At 33.2% G+C, this 23,149-nt stretch overlaps 1 protein-coding gene across 1 annotated transcript in view; it reads right to left on the reverse strand.

Annotated features, from left to right (window-relative positions):
- Nucleotides 1-23,149, reverse strand: part of Dhc62b (Dynein heavy chain at 62B) — a 962,114-nt gene that overhangs the window by 35,001 nt on the left and 903,964 nt on the right. The window contains exons 32-34 of the mRNA XM_070302893.1: nt 15,610-15,767; nt 15,288-15,534; nt 13,773-14,178 (exon numbers count right to left, since the gene is read on the reverse strand). Coding sequence (XP_070158994.1) covers nt 13,773-14,178; nt 15,288-15,534; nt 15,610-15,767 — 811 coding nt within the window. The remainder of the gene's footprint in view (nt 1-13,772; nt 14,179-15,287; nt 15,535-15,609; nt 15,768-23,149) is intronic.

Here is a 23,149-nt window from a genome sequence, read left to right on the forward strand (position 1 = left end):
CGAGCACTTTTATATATTTAAATAAAAAAATATATATTAATTAAAGTAGTATTGTTTTAATGTAATAATGTATTTTCTCATAACTTTGTATAAATATATAGTATTAAAAGGCTGTAAATATATTTTTAAATTGGAGAAATAATATTTGCAATTGTAAATATATTTACAAAGCATTGGGGTTTAATTTAATAAAAAAATAAATAAATTTTAGAAATAGTTACAAATTTCATTTATACAACTCGAGATATATAATTTATATGAGAATTAAACTCCTACATTTTGTGCTTCAAACAAACAATTTACAAATATTTATCGTGCTGAATTCAATCAGTTTAATATTCTGAATCTTGTGTTGTATCATGTTGTACCTTGTGTTGTATCATGTTGTATCTTGTGTTGCTTATATCAGATATAATCAGAAATTAAACTGATTGAACACTACTACGCTTTAAATCTTATATTACTAGCCAAACCTTGCAGACTATATTCATTTGTAAGAATGCGAGAAAATACATCATCTAACGAAGAAATTAGTAAATCGCTCACATATTTAAATAAAATTAATTGATTTGTAATAACAAAAATTCTAATTTTCTAAAATACATATTTAATTAAATATTATATATTAATTAGTATTATGTATTTGGGATGGCTTTAGATAATGAATAGTGCTTTACCGCACCACCCATGGGGTATCACCAATGGCGCATTCAGTTTTTGAAATGGACAGAATAATGAGACAAATCAATTAGTGCCAAAAAAAAACAAATAATTATTTAAAAAAATACATAGTAAATAATTTTCTTAAAAACAATTATTTTTTATGCTAATTGATTTGTCTCGTTATTCTGTACATAAAAGTATTACGGTAAGATTATCGAAAACTGAATATTTTACGAAATATTTTATTTTTTATATCAAACTATGTCAGATTAAAATATAAAATAACTCAAAAAGTACTTTATGAAAAAATACTTTATTATAGTGTTTTGGAAAGCTCGCGACATAAGTTATAAGAATATGTAATAAAAAATAGGAGGTTCCACTTAAGAAATTAAAGGTGTCCTTGACTTGACCTTAACAATGCCATCCAAGGCCAAACCAATGACACCATCTTATGTTCCTCTCAAAGCCATACAATTTTTGTTCAGAACATTTTTCTCTAAAATGCTTAGTTTTTGAAAAAAGGGTGTACGAGTGGTCTAGGACACCCTGTATAACACATTAATAGGCTGTAAAAAAACATTTAACGCTGTCATGTTGTAACGATGCACCCCCCATCGTTACCCGGCAATTAGTCAGCTGGAAGTCTGCCGCCCGGCGAACACCAGCCGGGCAGTGGCAGAGGCGCCTAGCGCCCTTTTTAAGACTCAAATTACCGCCGTTGCGGTAAACAACCGTACGGCCGTTATACGGCCGCCGTTACGCCGAAAACCGAGCACAGCCGAATTTATTTCTGTTTATGTAGTCAAATAAAATGCATCTATTTTAATTATGAATAATAAAAAACAACAACTTTACTTTCTTGTTTGATATAAAAAGTATCTAGTTATGCATGCTTTCTTTTACATTAAATTTTTAGCTCCCTTTCTTACATAGAATATTAGATTCAGATAAAATAACTTACACATTAAAGCTATTATATCGATTATTTCATGTATATTATGTATTTGAACAAACTACACATATATGCGTATACATACCATACGTATTTGCTTACAAAAATTCATGGAATTTTTGTTATATAAATATTTAGATAATTATAATATCATTGTTATGTCGAATTATTTGAAAGAGGTTAGTAATACATTATAAAATAATATTGTAATCACATTAATTATTGTATTCGATGTAAAAGCAAAAGAATATATAGATTCGATGTGAAAAAATAATGTATAAATTACTTTATTCAATGTAAAATAGAGTTTGATATGTGTCTAATATATCGCAATTTGCAACGATGGAGAATTACGCGTAATATAAAAAATAATTTAGTATTGTGCATCAATCGCTTATACGAAAGGTTCTTATAACAAACTCTGTTGAAAAAAGCAACAGCAAATGCATGAATTATTACGTTCCGATTCAGGACGATGGAATTCCGCCATATAAGAAAAAGAACTATAACAAATACGTAAGACACTGTGCAAACTGTAAGACGCTAGCAATAAGAACCTAATGCAGTAATTAGGGCGCATATATTTTATTTAAATTATTTTAAGTCAACAAAGGCGTACGTGCGATCCCTTTTTCGGGCCATCAGCGCAATCAAACAATAAATTTTATAAACATAAAAATAAGAATAAAATCGCTGTCATAAGATACAAACATAAGCTGAAGTTTCTTATGTCATTATATCCATGTGAAGATTCAGAAATGTGAAATCCAATGTGACACAGCACTTTCAAATTGTAACGCATCCCGGTTCGTAGGCCAAGAGATAGAAACAAGAAAAAATCAGCTTCATTAAAATTATAATCAAAATTCAATAAGACAAATCTGTGTAACGAGTAACAGTTGAAAAATCGCATCCAATTATAAACTTGATGATTATAAAAGAGTACGCAGAATAATACATGTTAGGAAAACGTGTCTCACAGACGTTCTAAGAGACAATAACGGATCTATTTGAATCAAGGCGAAAGATAAAACTAAGCAGTATAGTGATACATACAGTCAGATATAGCGCGATATTTAAAGTTTTGAGAACTTGTCGGTAGCATATGTTACGTCCTGCCGATTCCTTTCTTTCGCAAAGTTGCGGCAATGATCGTCGATTGGTGACAAAAACGAATTGTTCAGTAAACAGATCATAACTGTATCTTCGAATAACCATAAGGAAGACGCAACAAAATCGGCGACGAAACCACACCGGTTTTTTAAAATTAAGTAAAAAATCAGTAGATATCCCTTATAATAGAATTTTCCGGCGGAAGAATAAAGAAATACTGAGAAGATAATAAAATTCTTCTAACGAAATACCTAACAAACACAACTACATCAATAATAATAAAAATTTTTCTAACAAAATACCTGACAAACACAGTTGCATCAATAATAATAAAAATTTCCTAATGAAATTTATGAGAACATTGACACAATTTTTAATTCGTTAAAGTATGGAGGATCCCCACTTTTGTGCAATTTCAATTCGTTAAAGTTTTGCAAAAACCCCATTCTTGGAATTAGAATACATCCCCGAAAAGGGAATTATAAAAAAAGGACTCGAAAGGGTAAACGCCACTTATTCTCCAATCTTCAGTTTTCACACAATCTTATTCTGTGCTTTCATATTATGGTTCGAGAGTAAGTTACTTATATAACCAGTGTCCTCACTTGGCGTCAACTCTAGCAACCCAACTGCAACCACGAGTTGAGTACAACATCGCACTATTTCATACAAACCGACTGTGAAATAAACGCAAACAACGCATAACTTCGCCAACCCTCCACCAAATCACTGTTTAGGAAGTAAGTTAATACAATCTAATTTTTATTGTATACAACTACCAGCTGAACTAAATTACACTTTATCGCGCAATACTACATTGGTTCCACAGTGGAAACCACCTCTGTAAAGCAAATTTGCGAACAAAACACATCAGAAAAATTCGGGACAATAAAGATGCTCCGTACCAAACTGATCGACTTGTTTTGAAATTAATCATAAGCTTTACTCGATAGGTCCGGAACTAAAAGGGTTAAGATTAAAGTGACATATAAAAACTTGGCATGCCTGGGTCGTATTATAAGTGATACATTTTTATTAATATATTGATAATGATTTCTGATTATCTTTTACAAATTTTTATTTCAGATAGGCCACGTCAAGTTCTTGTATGTCAGTTTAATCTTAATTTTTTCATTTTGGATCTATCTGGTAAAGCTTATGATTAATTTCAAAACAAGTCAATCAGTTTAACACAGGGCACTTTTAAATTCGAAATTCGTGATCGACGTTATTGTAGTAAGAGTTAAATAGTTTTATGATTTACTATTTGTAATAAAATCCGCAATATAATAGTGCTATTTTATATATTATACAAAATATTTGGGGAGGGGGATATAATATTTTTATAAATGCAAGATTGATTTTGACAAATATTATTTCAAATTACAAATTCTCAGAAACTGAACTGCTTCTACGTATTTGGCTAGTTAACTATTGATTTCACATTTAATTTTCATTTTTTATTTTTTAAGGAAAAATTCATGGTAATTATGCAGTATAAGGGTGGCAGCTCCGATGACCTTGACTTTGACATTTTTATCTGATTTTTGTCAAAAACATGAGCCTGAGTAACTTTTCCTCATAACTTAATCGGCGGTCATTATTGTTTATTAAAAGGTTAAACAAGAAAAGTTTCAAAAATTTGTCACTTTGTATCGGTGCTAAAAGAAGTAATTTGTGTGTATAGACACAGTGCTCGTGTGGAGATTTTTTTATTGTATGTTTCAAGGTCGGCCGCCATTCTAAAATATATGCATTACAACCCTGAAAGATCAAAGTTAAATGTATGGTCAACTTCATTTCGTCTTGCAAAGTACATGCGTGGACACAGTGGGTTGCGCCTCCCCAACGGGAAGACTCGACTTCTGGAAGAAGTATAACTTAACTCAAATCAAATTTTAGTTTTAAATCAGAAATAGGTTTGTGGGTTAGGTTATATCTTTTGGAAATGGAACCCTCTCTCCCCGTAGTAGGAAGTGGAACCCACTGCGTCCATACATACACTTTCCCATCTACACAACAATTAAGATGGGAATCAGGATCCCGGTGCGAGTAAATCTTACTTCTTGCGTGGAAATTATAAACCGATTAAGTTCCAAAATTAAGTTCCATTTTTCTGATTTTTTTTTGTTTATGACTTTTTAATAAACAATGATCGCCGATTAAGTTAGAAGGAAAAGTTACTCAGGGTCATGTCCATGACAACATATGTCAGGGTCAAGGTCATCAGAGTTGCCTCTCCTATATTATAAATTACTAATAAATTTTTTTAGAAGTTATTTTTTCAAAGTAAATATATTTTTAAATTTTTTGTTGCGTACAAGGATATTTTTTATGTACTTGGCATCCTTTTTTTACCTTTGTGACGTTTTTTTTTAATGTGATATCACTATTTTTTGTAAAAATTTAAAATTCAAAATTTTATCTGCAAAATATAAAGTGCTATATTATACACTATATACATGGATGTGATTTTTTTTAAAGATTTATTCAATAGAAAGGAAATTCTTTTTTAAAAGGGATTATATAAACAGTATATATTTACAAAGCTTATACCATATTGAATTTCACACAATCACAACGTGTCTTAATGCTCAATTTTTTATCGAAAATATAGTGTTAATCACTTAATAGATTTTAAAACACGATATAATTTTATAGACATAATATTAATATAGAGAGAAGATAAACTGTATGGGTATTTTATAAATACAATTTTAATATAGAAGTCAAACCGTATACAAATCGTATAACCAATAATAATAATATAAATTGTGTAAATGAATAAATATCAAAATATAGAAAGCAATAGAAAGAAAATTCTTTTTATTACGAAACGGATGGATTTGTTTCATATTTATATAATTAATATAAATATTTAATAATATTTATATATATAAAATAATAATATTTATATATATAATATTTATATATATAATATTTATATAATTAATATAAATATAAATATTTATATAATTAATATAAATATGGCACAAGTCTATTCTACTGAAAAAAAGTATATACTTAAACAGTATATAATTCCTTCTAAAATGTATTCTAATAAATGATAAAGCCAGAAGAAATCAAATATTTTTCTGCATTTATTGATTTACTAAATATTCTTATATATCGTGGAATAGTGCAACACAAGAAGAAAAAGTGATAAAGTGATTAACGGTTATTAAGAGTTCGTAGAATAGTTCAAGGAAGAGAAGTGATTTCTTTTGATCGATGTTATATTAAGCAAAGTTAGATTATATTAGCGAAACAGAGCAGCTGCTTTACACACAATGCTTGAATGAATCTGTGCATTGTCAATTAACATATTTATGATAAATACATTATTGGAAAATAATTGGAAGCATTGAAAGAATATTTGGAAATTTTTGCTGGCCATGTTTTCGATAACTATAAGCTGGTAATTATATGCGTGAAAGCGCATTCATGTCTTTTCCTTTTTTCTCAGCCTGTGACTATCCACTCCTGAATGTAGGCCTCTTCCATTTTACTTCATGAGTCGCGGTTTATTGCTGTCCGCAGCTAGTTCTTCCCTGCAACCCTCCAGATATCATCCTTTCATTTCTATTGTCGTCTCCCCACATTCCGCTTGGTTGTTCTGGGTCTCCACTGGACAATCCTCTTCGACCAGCTTGCATCGTCTTGTTTTGCCAACTGGGCGGACCGCCCAGCGCCATTTCTGACATGTGATGCGTCGCACGACGTCTGTGACCCCGGTAAATCTTCTGATCTCCTCATTTTGCACTTTATCCCTGAGATTGATCCCCAGCATTGCCCTTTCCATGGCTCCCTCAGTCGGTTGGCGCTATTTCTCGTGAGCGCCACTGTTTCCAGGCTATAGGTTGCCACCGATAACATACAGGATTCATACACTTTCCTCTCAAGATTGATCGGCATCTTTAGATCTTTGACGATAAAACCGAGTCTCCCAAAAGCCACCTACCTCAGCCTCATTCTCCTGATTATCTTCGTGGTTTGGTTTTCTTTTCCCAGTTTAATGTTGTGACCAAGGTAAACGTAATGTGGTAACTTCCAGAGCCTGGTTTTCCAATGAGTTTCGGATCATCTCTGGACTCAGAATCTTCGTCTTTTGAAGATTCATTTTTAAGTCAACTTCCTTTCATGCTTTATGAAGCTCGAACAGGGACTTCAGTTCTTCCGGGTCCGTGCTTATCAGTACAACGTCATCGGCAAACCTCAAATGGTTGAAATATGTGCCGTCGATGCTGATGCCTCTCTTCCCCCAGGACAAGCTCTTGAAGATATTTTCTAGCGCCAGGATAAACAGTTTGGGAAATATCGTATCTCCTTGTCGGACGCCTCTCTCTATCGAAATCTTTTCTGTTACCATGTTGTCATCTATCTTAACCCCGAGCGTAGCGCTAGCGTAGATGTGTCGGATAAGGTTGGATAATGAGAGTATCGGGAATCAATTCTCGCTATTCATTGCCGCTAGCACCGCTCACCTTTCGACGGAGTCAAACGCCTTCTGATAGTCGACAAAGGCCAGGTGAAGCGGGATGTTATACTCGATCGTCTTTCCGATTAGCATATGCATGAGCTGGAGGTGGTCCACCGTGCTGTAACCTCTTCGGACCCGCCTGTTGGTAAAAATCAAACTTATTGGTCAGGCGGTTCATGATTATCCGGGTCAACAGTTTGTAAAAAATAGACAGCAAGCTGATTGGCTGGTAGTTCTCCACGTTCGTGCAGTTGCCCTTTTTGAACAATAGGATGACCTCGGCATTCGTCCACGATATTGGGATCCGTTACTCGTCATCTGTTCAAGAGGACGAGTAGCGCTCCCTCCAGCGATTTTCCTCCTATCTTCAACATCTCGTTCGTCACTCTGTCTTCTCCCGGGGTCTTTCCGTTCCTCATCCTCTTCAGCGCTGCTCGTAGCTCGCTTCTGTCGATCTCCGGTATCTCTTCGGAGCCGACATTCATGATGTTGTCTTTCCGGATTCCCGATGTCGTCAGGTTTCTTCGGAACTGACAAGCTGTACAGCCCGCGGTAGAAGTTTTGGATGGTGCCCACAATGTCTGCTTTTCCAGTGACGATCTCCCCTTGCTCGTTTTTTATTTTGCAGATCTGTGTTCTACGTCGGGCCATCCTGGATCGCAGAAGTCGCAAATTGGCATTCTCCTGGATGGTTCTGCGGACCAGTGTATTGTTGCGTATTGTTGTGTATTGTGATTCCTCGAGTCTCTCCGGATCTGCTTTCGGATGATCTTGTTCAGAATCCGGTATTTACTTGAGTCTCTGTCCGTCCGTCTGCGTGCCTCCAAGAGACCCATGGTATCGGCACTCAGCCTGCTGCCTCTTGATTTGGCTTGGGTACATACTTTCTTTGTAGCCACATGGCTGCTGTTTGTTAATTCATGTATATAATGTACATAATGTTTATTAACTTACAAATGGCTATACAATGAATTTATATTAAAGTAGCAAAATATTGTGAAAATTCTATCAAAAATGTCATTAAAAAAACAACATTAAATAAACATTTTTGTTAATTGGCTTCATAAAGAAATAATAAAATCATATCAAAGTATTTCTATATATACAATATATATATATTGTATATATAGTGTCCACAAACATTTTACAGATCTGGCTCAGAATGCGGATCTGGTCATTCGCAACTTTTGGTTCTGGAAATATGTGAATGTTTATTTATATTTTATATAATGTAAATGTAATTAATGCGTAATTAATATTTTTAAGTCATGTACAAATGGTTAAGCAATGAGTTGCATGTTTATGTAAATATAACAAAACAAATCTTGGGAATCGTGGGAATTTATCAAAAAAATTATCAATAATATTACATATACAGTTGAATTGTAAGCTGTTTTTATTTTAGGATTAGAGCTTGAAATAGAAATATTAAGCATCAGTCAAAAAAGAGAAATAAGATAATAATTTTGTTTATATAATAAAAATTTTTTATTTTCTTTGACTAAATATTTTAAGAACAAGATTTAATCTATTTAATTTTTTTGATATAATAATTGAACTTATTTTTTTAAAGCAATGAGAAACGTGCATATGGAAATTGGTAGTTTATTCGGATAGAGCTGCCTTTTGCAATATAATGTTATCGGAGAGCATTAGAATATTTGTCATCGACAAAAAGTAATTTAAATTTGAATCAAAATGAGCAGGAAGAATTGGTTAGTGATGCTGAATTGCAGATTTTATTATAGGATTGTATAAAAGTTTATATAATTGGTTATAATAATTTGGCATCTGCATTAATTAAAACAAAAGCCTACGATGCAGCTTTAGAAAATGTGTTCTTCATGTGGCTTTTTTAAATTGAATTAGTGTATAGCCAGTGCATGCCACAATCTGCATATTTCGGCCGATTTCCGAGAGTCAACGCCTATCGCGCCCCCCTTGCGTCTTGAGATCCTCAACTAGCAACCGTAACCAAGCGCGCGGCGCTCTGCCTCAGGTACGGTGCATCTATACCGCGAAGCCGTTCCGTATTCCCTTACTGCCAAATATCAGTTTTAAACGCGATCTTTTTAGAATTTTTTAAAATAATTAATTCAAGAATAAAGTTTCAATACTCGATTATTAATTACATTTACAATATAATAATTCTAAAAATATTACGTTATTCTAATTTATATAATGACATCATATACTGGGGATATCCAACAGTCTATAACTTAAATAATATCGTTCATAAGTATTTCGTGCTTTTAATAAAAGCGTCTTTTATAAAACTTTAAATTTACAATTATTTATTAATTTATATATCGGAAAGAGTTTCCGCGCGCGACACATTTAACAAATTTAATCTATCGAATATAATTTAATAATATTTTAGAATTATTATATCGTAAATGTAATTAATAATCGAGTATTGAAACTTTGTTCTTGAATTCATTATTTAAAAAAATTCTAAAGAGATCGCGTTTAAAACATTAATATTTGGCAGTAAGGGGGTACGGAACCGCTTCGCGGTACAGATGCACCGTACCTGAGGCAGAGCGCCGCGCGCTTGGTTACGGTTGCTAGTTGAGGATCTCAAGACGCAAGGGGGGCGCGATAGGCGTTGACTCTCGGAAATCGGCCGAAATGTGCAGATCGTGGCATGCACTGGTGTATACTAATTCACTTTCTTCTTTTTCCTTTGAATACTTAAATATATATCGTTCATTTTCAATGTACACTAGTGCAGGAAGTTCAGTTAAAAAGAACAAGCCTAATGTCTTTCATATTTGAAATATAAAAAACTAACAAATAAATGTTTTGAAACATTCTTATTATAGCATTTCAAGATCTTTTATATTGTATTTAAATCTGTTGGCATGAGAAGAAAAAGAGAAAAAAAAATAATCCGATTTATTTAAGAGCGATCGCATACAAATTTGTAACTGTTGAAGGTTTATCCAGACAAATCCGCATAAATGCTTAACGCATATGAATAAGGAAATTAACTAATCAATGTTTAACATACAGGATGCCATATTGCTACCTTTTTCGTACTAGACGAATAATTGATTAATTTTTGTGCTTGTGTATCTTGCGTCTATGTAAATTTGTCTGAATAGGCCAAATATTAAATACATGCAGTTCATCCAATTATTTTCGTAAATTATAGCGCTATATTAACTATATTAAGGCATAAGCGCTTACATCTATCGTAGTCGTGGACGTAAAGTAAGGCAGAGAAAAACATAAATCAAGAGTTCGTTTCCGCCCGCGGACAAGAACGGACGTGTTCTGACATGTTACGCATATGTCTTTTGTTTGGGCCTAATTTTTCAGTTTTCAGACCTCTTCTTAAGAAGCTTTTTGTTATTCTCTACATTTCTTACTCCCTACATTTCTTACTCTCTACTTGTTGTTGGGCGGAATGATCTAATCATTTTCTAGATCAGAAGTTGCCAGTGAAAAAAAAGAAAGAAAAAGAAGAAAAATATAAATCGAGAAAGGTTATTGTACAATAGCCTTAAGCGGCGTCTACAATAGAGATTTTAAGCCCTAAGCCTTAAGAAATTGACTAATCACAGTCAAGTATTCTCCTTATACTTGACTGTAATTGGTCAATTTCTTAAGGCTTAGGGCTTAAAATTTCTATTGTACACGCCGCTTTACTTTACGTCCACAATTGGACAGACGTCTCGTTTTCTTCAACTTAATTATAACGTTACGTCTTATGTTTGATTGTTTTATGATCATCTTATGTTTATGGGCGCGTTCCACCTACTGCCCGCAACGCTTACGGTATCATTTGATCCTTGTTGTTCACCGAAAGTTAAATAAAGGCCACGTTCAGTATATTTTCTCTTTAACACACGTCCCAATAGCACACGGCGACGTGCGCTATCGGGAAAAGAAACGCATATTTTTTCTTTAGCATACATCCCAATAGCACACGGCGATGTGCGCTATCGGGAAAAGAAACGCATATTTTCTCTTTAGCACATGTCCCAATAGCACACGGCAATGTGCGCTATCGGGATGTGGATTATTGAGAAAAAGGGGAAGTCAAGTAATATGCGCTATTGACATTGCGTTTTTTTTATTGTGTGCTATCGGGATAATGCGCCATTTATTTTGTGTGCTATCGGGATGTATGCTAAAGAGATGTGGGCTATTGAGAATTACGTTAATTTTTATGTGTGCTATCGTGACGTGGGCTATCGAGAAAAATTAAAATAATGTGCGCTATTGGGACAATGTTTTTTAAGTGTGTGCTATCAGGATAATGCACAATTTACTTTGTACACTATCGGGATGAAGCGCCATTTACTTCGTGCGCTATCGGGGTGTATGTTAAAGAGATATGGGCTATCGGGAATTACGTTAAATTTTTTGTGTGCTATCGGGATGTAGGCTATCGCACCGTGCGCTAATGGGACCCTCTCTGTAGTTTCGAGCGTCCCGAGGATCTGAACCAGGACTGGTATCATATGCTGTGCCGAGCTGGCTTATATACCCGGCCGGCGGATCTCCCATGCTCTCTCGTGGCGTGTAGTGAGGACGCGTAGTGAGGGCGTCGCTACACAACGGCGATGCGGCGGAAATCGCGATTCATGGATGAATTAAGATGGCGCCAAGCGCTAGCTTCAATGCAGACGGGAGGTGCATGTCCGCGAGGCTTTAGTAACGGTCCTACCGTTACACTATATTTACTGAATATTCTGTTACGGAAATTTTATCATTATTGATTCGGTTGTACTTGTCAAATATTTTGGTAAAAAGAATTTTATTATCTTTTCGATATCATTTTATTCTTCCGCCGGAAAATTCTACTGCAAAGGGTAACTACTGATTTTTATTTATTTCTAGACGACCGGCGCGGTTTCGTCACCGGTCTTCTTGCGTCTTTCTCACAGTTACTCATAGATATAGATATTAACAAGTGACTAAATGTTTAAAGAAATGTGTGGTGCAAAATGCTCTATTTACTAGGCGATTCGTTTTTATCACCAATTGACGATCGTTGCCGCAACGTCGCGGAAGAAAGGAATCGTGGACGTAACATTAGTGGAAAGAGAGATAATATCTAAAGAGATTAAATAGAAGTTATTACTAATGTGTATATATTGGAAAGTTTTTTAACTAATTCAAAACTGTTGAAGACGTGACTAAAAGTTAATGGAAAACTTTTATGTACAATATTATACGATGGAGAAAAGATACCAAGTGATACAAAGGTCTTTTCAAAGAGAAAACTATTAATCTGAAAGGACAAGCAGACTTGTTAATCTGAGAGAGACCATAGGCCCTCGGCAGAACACCGTTGCAACAATAAAGAGATCTATATGTAGAGATAAAGTTAGAGTTTTTCCATCTGGTTGACATGTCTCGTAATCTAGACGTAAATTTTTTAATAGGATTTTTTGTAATGGCATTATAAGTATCACTAAGTAAATTTTCCATTTTATTCAGATATTGATCTTTATCAAAAATAACCGTGATATTCCCTTTATCAACACGTATAAGAATAAAGTTCCGATTTTCATTTAGAAATTTTTTTGGTAAAAGAAACTAGACGATTGATATTGTCATTAAATTCATATTTTAGTATAGAGTAAGAAGGAAGATTGTTAACAATGTGCCAAGCGATTTCTTTTGGTTATTTTAACCGAAAGTTTTTTTAGATTGTTCTCAATGTTTTTAATAAACTTCACTGTTAGCTTATCAGTATTAAAGACTGGAAGACTAAAGTTTTCTCCAGCTGAAGAAGAACCTGAATGTCATTTGGAATGATGGTTGAAGATAAATTAATGAACCATTTTTTATTAATATATGATAAAAATTGTTGACTACCACTAAAAGATTGGAGGTCAACTCTGATTTCTATCTCATTAGATGAATGTTACGAGAATGATTGAAGAAAAACTCGGCATTTTATCAATTGCTGGAACTGAATGTACTAAAAGTATACTGCAAAAATATTTTACAGGTTTGATGTTTTTAATCTCAATGTTTTTTTTATTTAGTCAATAGATAATTAAATTTCTTGTTAATTTTGTCATGTTGACTGACATAATACGAATACAGAGACCCACTTTGTCTAATAAAGAACGAAATGCAGAGCGATAAGAGAATAAAACGGTATATAGCCTGAGAAAGTTAAATGTTTTACTAATTTTCTATAAATTAGTTAGCGCCCATCCTTGTTATTTAATATTATTTAATACCATTTAATCAGGTAGTGAGTTTTAACACGGAGCCGGCCCTGTTAGATGTGGACTATTTCATATTAATTCAATATAATAAATTCATTAAAATAATTCGTTTAATAATTAAGTCAAATAATTAATAAAATTATAACAATAAAATAGCCTGTTTCAGTATACTTTTATATTGTAAAGTTTGTATATATCCACACATTATATTATTTAAAATTATTTCTTCTTCTCTCTTTTTTGGAACTAGGGCGTAGATTTGCTTACTAAGACATTTCATTTGTTTGCATATATAGTCAAAGAAACATTATGCTAGATTATCACACGCACGCACGTGCATACACATACACATACAAACATATACCTCCAACAATGGTGTCATCACTATAAATCCTTTTACTGCTTTTTCCAACGTCGTCAGACTATATCGAATTTCTGCCAAGAGATCGTTATATCTCTCTAATTCTTGGATTAATACTATATTCATTGATTCTATATACGTGATTGGATGACGCTTTTGCGCTTCTTCGATGTCAAATAAATCTGGTATTCTTTCATATATATCCTTTTTCATATTCAATAAAATTTCATCTTGCTTTCTGACATCGCCCACGATTACGGCACTCCGTATTAATGTCATGCAATCGAATAAGCTTGATGCGAGCTCGAGATTGCGAGTTATGCTCGCATTTACATGGAGACCAAACACTTCCGGTGATGAAATTAGGGGAATCGATTGTATATGTTTTATGTAATCTTCATAACCATGTCTGTGATATATTTTTGTTCGCATAAACATTTATACATATTTACATATAATGCCTAATATTATATACGAAGTATTGTGATCTTATATGATAAGATATCTTATCTTATAATGATAGATTCTCTGACATGCTCTGCTATTTTTAATGCAAAGAAAGAATTTATTTTCGAATGATTTAAATTTGTATTTTTAGAATAAATTTATTATTAAATTTTTGAGTTATAAAACAGAAAAGTTTTGTAATACAATTTTTACTTTCTGAAAATATGGATTTAATTTTGGAAATGAGCATTTCAATTGAGACACTAATAATTTTTTTGGAATAGTTAGCTATTCTAACCATCTCACCGATTTTATCGCTATTTAAGTATGTTGTAGGTTATAGGAGAGATTATTCTGATTCTATCTTATGAGCTATCTAACAGTGACCTTGGATTTGACATTAAAGGTCATTTTCCAGGTCATTTGAAGGTCAACTTTCGTTTTTTAAATGGGAACCCTTATTTTTCATTACATATTCTTATAGCTTACCTTGACAGTTTTCCAAAACACCATAATAAAGTATTTTTTCATTAAGTACTTTTTGAGTTATTTTATATTTTAATCTAACATATTTTGATATAAAAAATTAAATATCTTGTAAAATATTTAGTTTTCGATAATCTTATCGTAATACTTTTTTGTTTTAGAAAGCTCTCGAGATAAGCTATAAGAATATGTAATGAAAAATAGGGGTTCCCATTTAAAAAACTTCCGTTTTTTAAATGGGAAACTTTCAAATAACCTTGAAAATGACTTTTAATGTCAAATCCAAGATCACTGTTAGATAGCCCCCTTTGTTCCCTGCAACTTTTATCGGAGTTATTTTCTTTCAAACGTTGATTCTGAAAAGTTATGAGGATGGAACTTTTAAAATGGAACACCCTGTATTGTTTTTTATATAATATTATTATTGCAATGTATGTGTGAATCATAAATATCTTTGATTAAGGAAACATTGATTTCTTAAAACATGAAATAAATTCTATATTCTATTCTATTTTTCGAGCTTAATCAGAGAATCAATCAATCATTTAAATTAAGACAGTGAATTATATTTTGTATATTAAGTACTTTTTCGGTATGGTATACTCTGGACCGATATCTACAAACGAATAGTTCGGATTTGCGATTACATCCGGATTGAAAAAATCCTTTAGAATGGTGATGAGACACCTTCTATCTCTCTCATCCGTCACTCGACCTCCGTAATTACATTCACCTGTAAGATATGTGATTGCCTTGAACGGTACTTGTTCATAATTCTGAACGAATATTTCGAGCTGTTGGGCGGATATTTGAAAATCAGATTCGTTGAAATCTAAAAAAAAAATCGATGCTAAAAAATTCGACATATGAGATAAAAATGTCAATTAACCAAGTACTAATTACAAACCATATCGAATATTCCAGCCTTGGGGACCATAACTTCGTCGTTCCTGAACTACTGCGTGAAAGAAACATAAAGCGTATAATAATTTGAAGAATGTTTTTTTCTTCAACGGATCTTTCTCCAAAAATCTCATCTCTTTCGCTCCTTCGACTAAATAAGATCTAAATAATAAAAAAATATTTGTTATTCTTATTTAATAATATTACTAAATAATTGATGTTAGAATAGTTAAAATACGTTTTGTTTAATATTTGCTTTATACAAGATGTTTCATAAATAATGAATATAATATTAACAGATTATTTATCACAGTTTAAAAAAAAAACAAAAAAGAACTGGTTCTTCTAGATTTTTTTACTTAATACGACATTGCCTTCCAAGTAGCTCTATTATAATAGTATAAATATATATATTTATATATTTGTATATAATAATTTTGAAACATTTATGGTTAAAGTTGCAAAATATTTTAGCATATTGTTGTTACAATACGTGACATGTGAAAAAGTTTTGTCACAATCAAAATTAAGTATGTTGTTAGGACTTTCAGTTTTAAAAGGAATTTGTTATGTGCCAATTATGATTAATAAGATCCCTAAAAATTTATCTTTTTAATAAAAGGTAAAAGAGGCGCCAAGTAGACGCTCCAGTTATGAAAAACCGTATATAGATATATTTACAAAATAGTTATTTAAATTGTATTTACAAAATAGTTATTTAAATTGTATTTACAAAATAGTTATTTAAATCGTATTTACAAAATAGTTATTTAAATTTAATCTGCACAAAATAGTGTTACTGTAAATTATTGAAATTAAAAACTTACGAAAATATTTTAACCAAAAGGAATTATGTACAAAATAATTGTTTTAATTTCCTACATATGCATATCCTACAAAAATAATGATACCAAAAAAATTACTTCAATTGAAAACAAAAAATTATACAAATATTTTAATAGAAAACAGTTGTATAAAATAGTTCTTTTAATTTCTTACAAAAATAATGATATTCGAAAGTTGCACTAAATAAATAAAAATTTATGCTATATGTATAAAATTTATTTATTATCAATATTAAAAGAAAAATTAAAAATTTACATAAAAATTAAAAATTAATAGAAATAAAAAAAATAAAAACATTTTGATTAAAAAACTTGGCACTGGCATCGGCAATGGCCAGGGGTAGTAGGGACAGACTAGGATCTATAGGATCTATAGGTTCGTTTACGACGCCAAATAATGGAAATAGAATATCAGGAGCGAGTGGATCATTGACTATTGATGTAAAAATAGATTGGCTGGTAAAAATTGTAAAAGAAATAAAAGACGAAACAGTATGTAAGAAGGAAATTAAAATAATGATCACGAAAATAGTTCGAGAAAAATTGAAAAATGTTAAGCAGAAACTGTTAGAACAGTTGAGAAGAATGATACAAGGAGAAGTATCTGGATCAACAGGAGGAATACAAAGGAGCTATAGTAAAGCGGTAAAAAGAAAAACAAAAGGAATGTTATAATTATCAAATCCAAGATTCAACAAGAGAGTGAAGTTACAAAAAAATTGATAAAAGAAAAGATAGATATCAAAAACATGGCGATGGGAATAATGAAGCTAAAAAAAAGGAAGGAAAGGAACAGTGATCATGGGTTGTGAAACTGGAGAAGAAATGAAAAAGTTGAAAGCCACAGTGCAGGACAAACTGGGAGAAAATTACAAAGTTACGGAATCACCGCAGATGAAGCCTAAAATAAAAATTATCGATGTCAGCGAAGAAAAAATGAGGTTGAATGATGATGACTGAATAACTGATGTCGTAACCCGATCAATATCTTAATATTAAAAGATAAAACAAACAAAGTAGAGAAAAGATTAAGAAAGAGCTAAGCAAAGCATTAAAATTAGGGAAAGAGTCCAAAGAAAAGGAATTAAGAAAGAATAATGAATAAAAGATTATTAATAAAATAAAGTAAAGATACGTGACTAAAGAGAAGGAAGTCACGGTCAAGTTCTCGGAAGCTGAGTAAGCAGCTGACGAGACAGACTGACAAGCACGAGACATGCTCCGGTCAGGGACACCACACACCTCCTTAATCACCGACCTAATTAATTAAGATTTATAATAAGCGCGAGATGCACTGACGCTAGCTAGTTGTAACATAGCTCATTAACATCGCTCGCTCGCTCAGTAATATTATCGAAATACCGTACATATCGCGCCCGACTATTATAATCGCGAATAAGTGAAAAGCGTACAGAATCTTAGAAAATATACTAATTTTTACCTAACGTCCGGGAGTGTCTTACTACGAGCGTAGATACTAATCCTTTGGGCGTACAAATCCCAAAAGACCTCTTCCTTAGCGGCTAGAGACAACACTATAATCAAGAAGCAGAATAGAATTGATGTAATAAATGGTGGATTCCAAATGCGAATAATGAAAAAAAATAGTTAAATAAAGGAGAAATAATAATAATCAACTTAGAAGAAGAGAAAAAGAAGAAGGTTCGATAATAATTGAAGTAGATGAAGAAACGCATGAAAATGATGTTGAAAAAAGAGAAACTAAATGTAAAATGGAGAAAATGTCCTATATTCAATCGCATTAATGTTAAAAGATGTTTTAAATGCTGGGGATACTATCATATTACAAAAAATTTTACGCTAAATGAAACATGCCACAAATGTGCAGGAAATCATAAAGTGATTGAATATACGGCGACAAAGAAAAAATGTGTAAATTGTATGTTTAAAATTTGAACATACAACCTGAAGATAAGAGATGAACACGATGCCTTTAGCCCGGAATGTCCAACATTTCAAAGGGCGATACAGGAGGAGAAGGGGAGAGTCGGCTGGGAAAATGCGAAATAGCAACTACAAAAGGAAGCGGAAATAATGTTATATACAAATGCGCAAAGTTTAATGGCACATAGAGATGAGATACATCATCAGATTATGAAGAAAATAAATCCGCATTCATAGCGTTATCAGAAACGAGATTGACTGCTGAAATTGAAGACAGTGAAGTGAACGTACTAGGTTATAGTATAGTTAGATGTGACGCTGAAAATAGAAATACAGGAGGGATTGTTTTATATATAAAGAATGATGTTAAATATGAGATAGTTTTAATGAAAAAATTAGAATCGAATTGTTAGTATGCTGCGATTGAGGTGAAAAGAAATTGTATAGAGGAATAATAATGGTAATATATCATTGATAATATTATCATACCAAACGCATCGCATGGTGATTTCGTGAGATTTCTGGAGAATATAATAAAATAGTTAATAATACGGGGACAATGTATGGTAAGAGAGAGAGAGATTAATTAAAGAAGCAGCAGAGGCGAAGACGGAAAGTAAGGTATGGGAAATAGTAAACAGGGAGAGAAGAAAAAGGAAAGGAATTGAGGAAGGGATACAAATGTGAGAATGGAAAGAACATTTTATGAGACTACTGGGAGGGGTAGAAGAAAGGGTAGTGAGAGGACAGGAGAAGAAAGGAAGGAAGGAAGGAGAATCAGATATAGAGTGGGAAGAAATTAAAAGAACGATAGAGAAGTCAAGAGTAACTAAGGCAATGGGGATTGATGGGATACCAAATGAAGTCTGGAAATATGGAGGAGAGGAAATGGGGAAATGGGCGTGGGAAGTATGTAGGAGAGTGTGGAAGGGAGAGGGATGGCCGGAGGAATGGAAGGAGGGAATGATTGCGCCGATAAGGAAAAAAGGAGAATGAGGGAAAGTGGAGGACTACAGAGGAGTGACGCTAATGCCAAACCTTATACAAAGTATATACAACAATTCTGGCGGAGAGATTAAGGGTGGAAGTGGAAATAAAAGAACTAGTGTCAGAAAATCAAGTGGGTTTTAGAAAAGGAAGAGGGGTAATGGACAACATATACGTGCTTAATTATATTGTGCAAAGACAGATTGCGAAGCCAAAAGGGAAGGTAGTCAGCCTGTTTGTAGACCTAAAAGCCGCATTCGATACGGTGGATAAGGAGATGTTGATAAGATCGATAAGAGAAAGAGGGGTAAGAGAAGGTTTGATAGAGAGGATAGAAGAGGTGTTAAGGGAGACGAAGAGCAGAGTAAGGATAGGGGGGGAGGTAAGTGAAGAGTTTTGGTTAGGAAGAGGGGTCAGACAGGGATGTCCACTGAGTCCGCTACTATTTAATATGATGTTGGCGGACTTAGAAGAGGTATTAGCTAAAGGGGGATGGGGAGGGGTAAGGTTAGGAGGGGGAAAGATCTTTGCATTAGCATATGCAGATGATATGACATTGGTGGCAGAAGATGAGGAAGAAATGAGGGCTATGATAGCAAGGTTGGAAGGATATTTAGATAGAAAAAGACTTGAGGAATGTTGAAAAGACAAAGGTACTGATTTTTAGAAGAGGAGGAGGAAGAAGAAAGAGAACAAATTGGAGGTGGAAGGGAAAAGGATAGAAGAAGTTAAGGAGATGAAATATTTAGGATATGTCTTTCAAGAAAATGGAAGGCAAGAAGGACATATAAGAGACAGGGTAAGAAAGGCAATGGGAGTTGCGAGGCAGGTATGGGGGATAGGGAAGAGGAAATTTGAAAAGAATATCGAAAGAAGAATATGGCTGTTCGACACTCTGCTGTGGACAGTTAGGACGGGGCAGAGATATGGGGATGGAAAGAAAGAGAGAGGGTAGAGAGGACGGAGGAAAGATTTCTAAGGTGGATCTTGAGAGTAGACTGGAGTACGCCGGGATATTTGGTTAGAGAAGAATTACAAAGGGCGTGGAGTTTTGAAAAGAGACTAGAGGAAGGAAAAGGGGGAAGGTTGGCAAGGGAATGTTTGGAGGAAATTAAGAAAAGATTAGGAAAAGAGAAAGGGATTTCAGAATGGGAGTTGGAGAGAGAGGAATTTTTTAAGGCAAGAATAACAGAAAAGAGAGAAATGGAAGAGATAGCATGGAAAAGAGAGGAGATGCCGGAATACGGGGTAGTAGAGGGAAAGGAAATAACGTTGCAGAGGGAAGAGAGACGGGAGAGGATTGAGAATTCGAATTATAATAAATGGTACAAAAGGATAAAAGGAGAAGGGATACCGAAATACCTCAAAAAAGGGTGGGCAGAATCAAGATGGAGAAGAATTGCAAGGTTTAGCCTAGGAAATGAAGTAAGGGAAAGTAGGTGCTGGGAAGAGGAGGGGAAAAAGATCTGTAGGATGTGTGGAGGAGAGAGAGAAACATGGGAGCATATATGGGACAGATGTGGGCTGAGAGGGGGAAGAGAGGCGGAAAGTTGGCAGGAAGTGGTGGACATAATGCTGGGAGAAGAGGGGAACGGGGAGGAATGGATGAAAGAGATATTAGAGGAGAGAGGAGAGGGGAAGGAACAGAGGGAGGAGGAACAGAGAGAGAGTAAGAGAGGGTAGAGTAAGAGGGAGGAGAGAGAGGAAGAGAGAGAGAAAGAGAAAGAGGGAGAGTGTGTGTATGTGTAAGAGAGAGAGAGAGGGGGGGGGGACGAAGAAGAGGAAGAGCTGGACAATAAATCGGAAACGGAGGTCCAAATAGGTTAAGGTAGATGTAAGAATAGCGTGTGTGTGTGTGGCGGGATAGGAGGCGAAAACGTAGTTATAAGAGAAATTTGTATGAGTAGAGAGAGATAGTATTAAGAAGCGTTTAGGGTAAGAAAATGTGAAGTAAAGATGAATATGGAAATTGTAACCCTAAGGGGAATCAATAAATTTAATTCATTCATACATGTTAGGTTCATTTTATACAAGGAAACTGCAAACGACAATGTTGAGCTTAGCTATGAAACAATATGTAAATAAACCGACAAGAATTACGAAAGATAGTAACACAATTATAGATTTAATTTTCGCTAATAACAAAATAGAAGTGCAGGTAATGCATGAACCTAAAATAACGGACCATGCGTGGCTAAAAGTTGAACTGAATGCGAATAAAATAGATAATAAATACAGAGAACTTAGTGTTAAGAATTATAGAGAGTTTTATATAGAATTTATTAAATTAATGGAAAATAAATTAGAGAAAAACCAAGATATGGATGTTAGTGTGAGCGCGAAGAAATTTGTTGATAGTATAGTAAACGCGTTGGACGCTACAGCACCTAGGAAAAATTTTAGAATTCCGAGAATATGAGAAGGGAAAAAGCGGTTTTTGTATAAGAAAAGCAGCGGCTAAAAGGGATGAGCCATAGGTCTTAATAAAAAAAATCCTACATTTATGTGGAAAACACTAAAAGAAATAATTAGAGATGAACCAGGAGGTAAAAGGGAATAGATAATATAGAGGACATAGATTTTGAAATATTAGACAGCACTGAAGATTGCCATATAGCAGATAAATTTAATTTATATTATATTCAAAGTATCAATAGTATAGTAAAATCTATAAATAGGAGTAAACCTGGAAGTGCATATGAAAGAATTATTTATGTTTTCGAAAACGAGGGAATTATGGAAAATTTTGAGATGATTAGTATAGAGCATTTATAGGAAATTGTTATGGGACTACCGAAAAAGAAAGGTACAGAGGGAATAACTAGCGATATGTTAAAGACAGTATTTTGCGTAATGAAAGAGGAATTTGTTGATATAATAAATAATTTTTTGAAGGAAGATTGCTGTCCAAAAGGTTGAAAAATGTATACGATAATACCGATTCCAAAAATAGAGAAATCTAGAAAAGCAAGTGAATTTAGGTCTATTAATGTGTTATTAATATTTGAAAAAGTGTTAGAATTAAAAAAGTGTTAGAGTTAAAAGACAAATTAAAATGTATTTAAAAGATAACTGTATTATAACAGAGCATCAGTCGGGTTTTAGAAAACAGTATTTGTGTAAAACAGCGATTCAAACAGTCATTAATGAATGGAAATTGATGTTGTAGTTAGTGAAGCAAAAATGGTAAGAGTAATTTTCACGGATCTTAAGCGAGCCTTTGAAACAATAGATAGAGAAAGATTATTAGAGAAATTATATCAATATGGAATTAAAAGAATGATTATAGAATGGTTAAGATCATATTTAAAGGATAGAACATAGCAGGTTCAATTTAATAATAAATGGTCTAAATTAATGGCTACAGAATATGGGGTCCCATAAGGATCTGTATTAGGATTTTTGTTATTTATAGTATATATAAATGATATAATCAAAATCTATCCAGAAGGATGTAGTATAAAAATGTTTGCAGATAATACGTTAATATATGTAACTGGAAAAGACAGCGCCGTATTAGAGGGCAAATGGATATGGATTTACTATAATAGAAGAGTGAATGAATATAAATAAGTTAAAAATGAATGCAGGGAAAACGAAATATATGATTGTTAGAAATATAAGAAAAGAACTGCGAGGTAATATTACATTGAATTTGGATGGAACTGAGATAGAACTTGTGGAAATAATGAAATATCTAGGCATAATTATTGATCATAGACTACGATATAAGGACCACTGTGATTATATGCTAAAGAAAATAGGGAAAAAACGAGTTTTTTAAATAGGTAATTACATATCGGCATA

The sequence above is a fragment of the Polyergus mexicanus genome, unplaced genomic scaffold (genome assembly GCF_030449975.1).
Source record: "Polyergus mexicanus isolate NDT 795.1 unplaced genomic scaffold, iyPolMexi1.0 SCAF_10, whole genome shotgun sequence".
In the NCBI taxonomy this organism is placed as follows: Eukaryota; Metazoa; Arthropoda; class Insecta; order Hymenoptera; family Formicidae; genus Polyergus; species Polyergus mexicanus.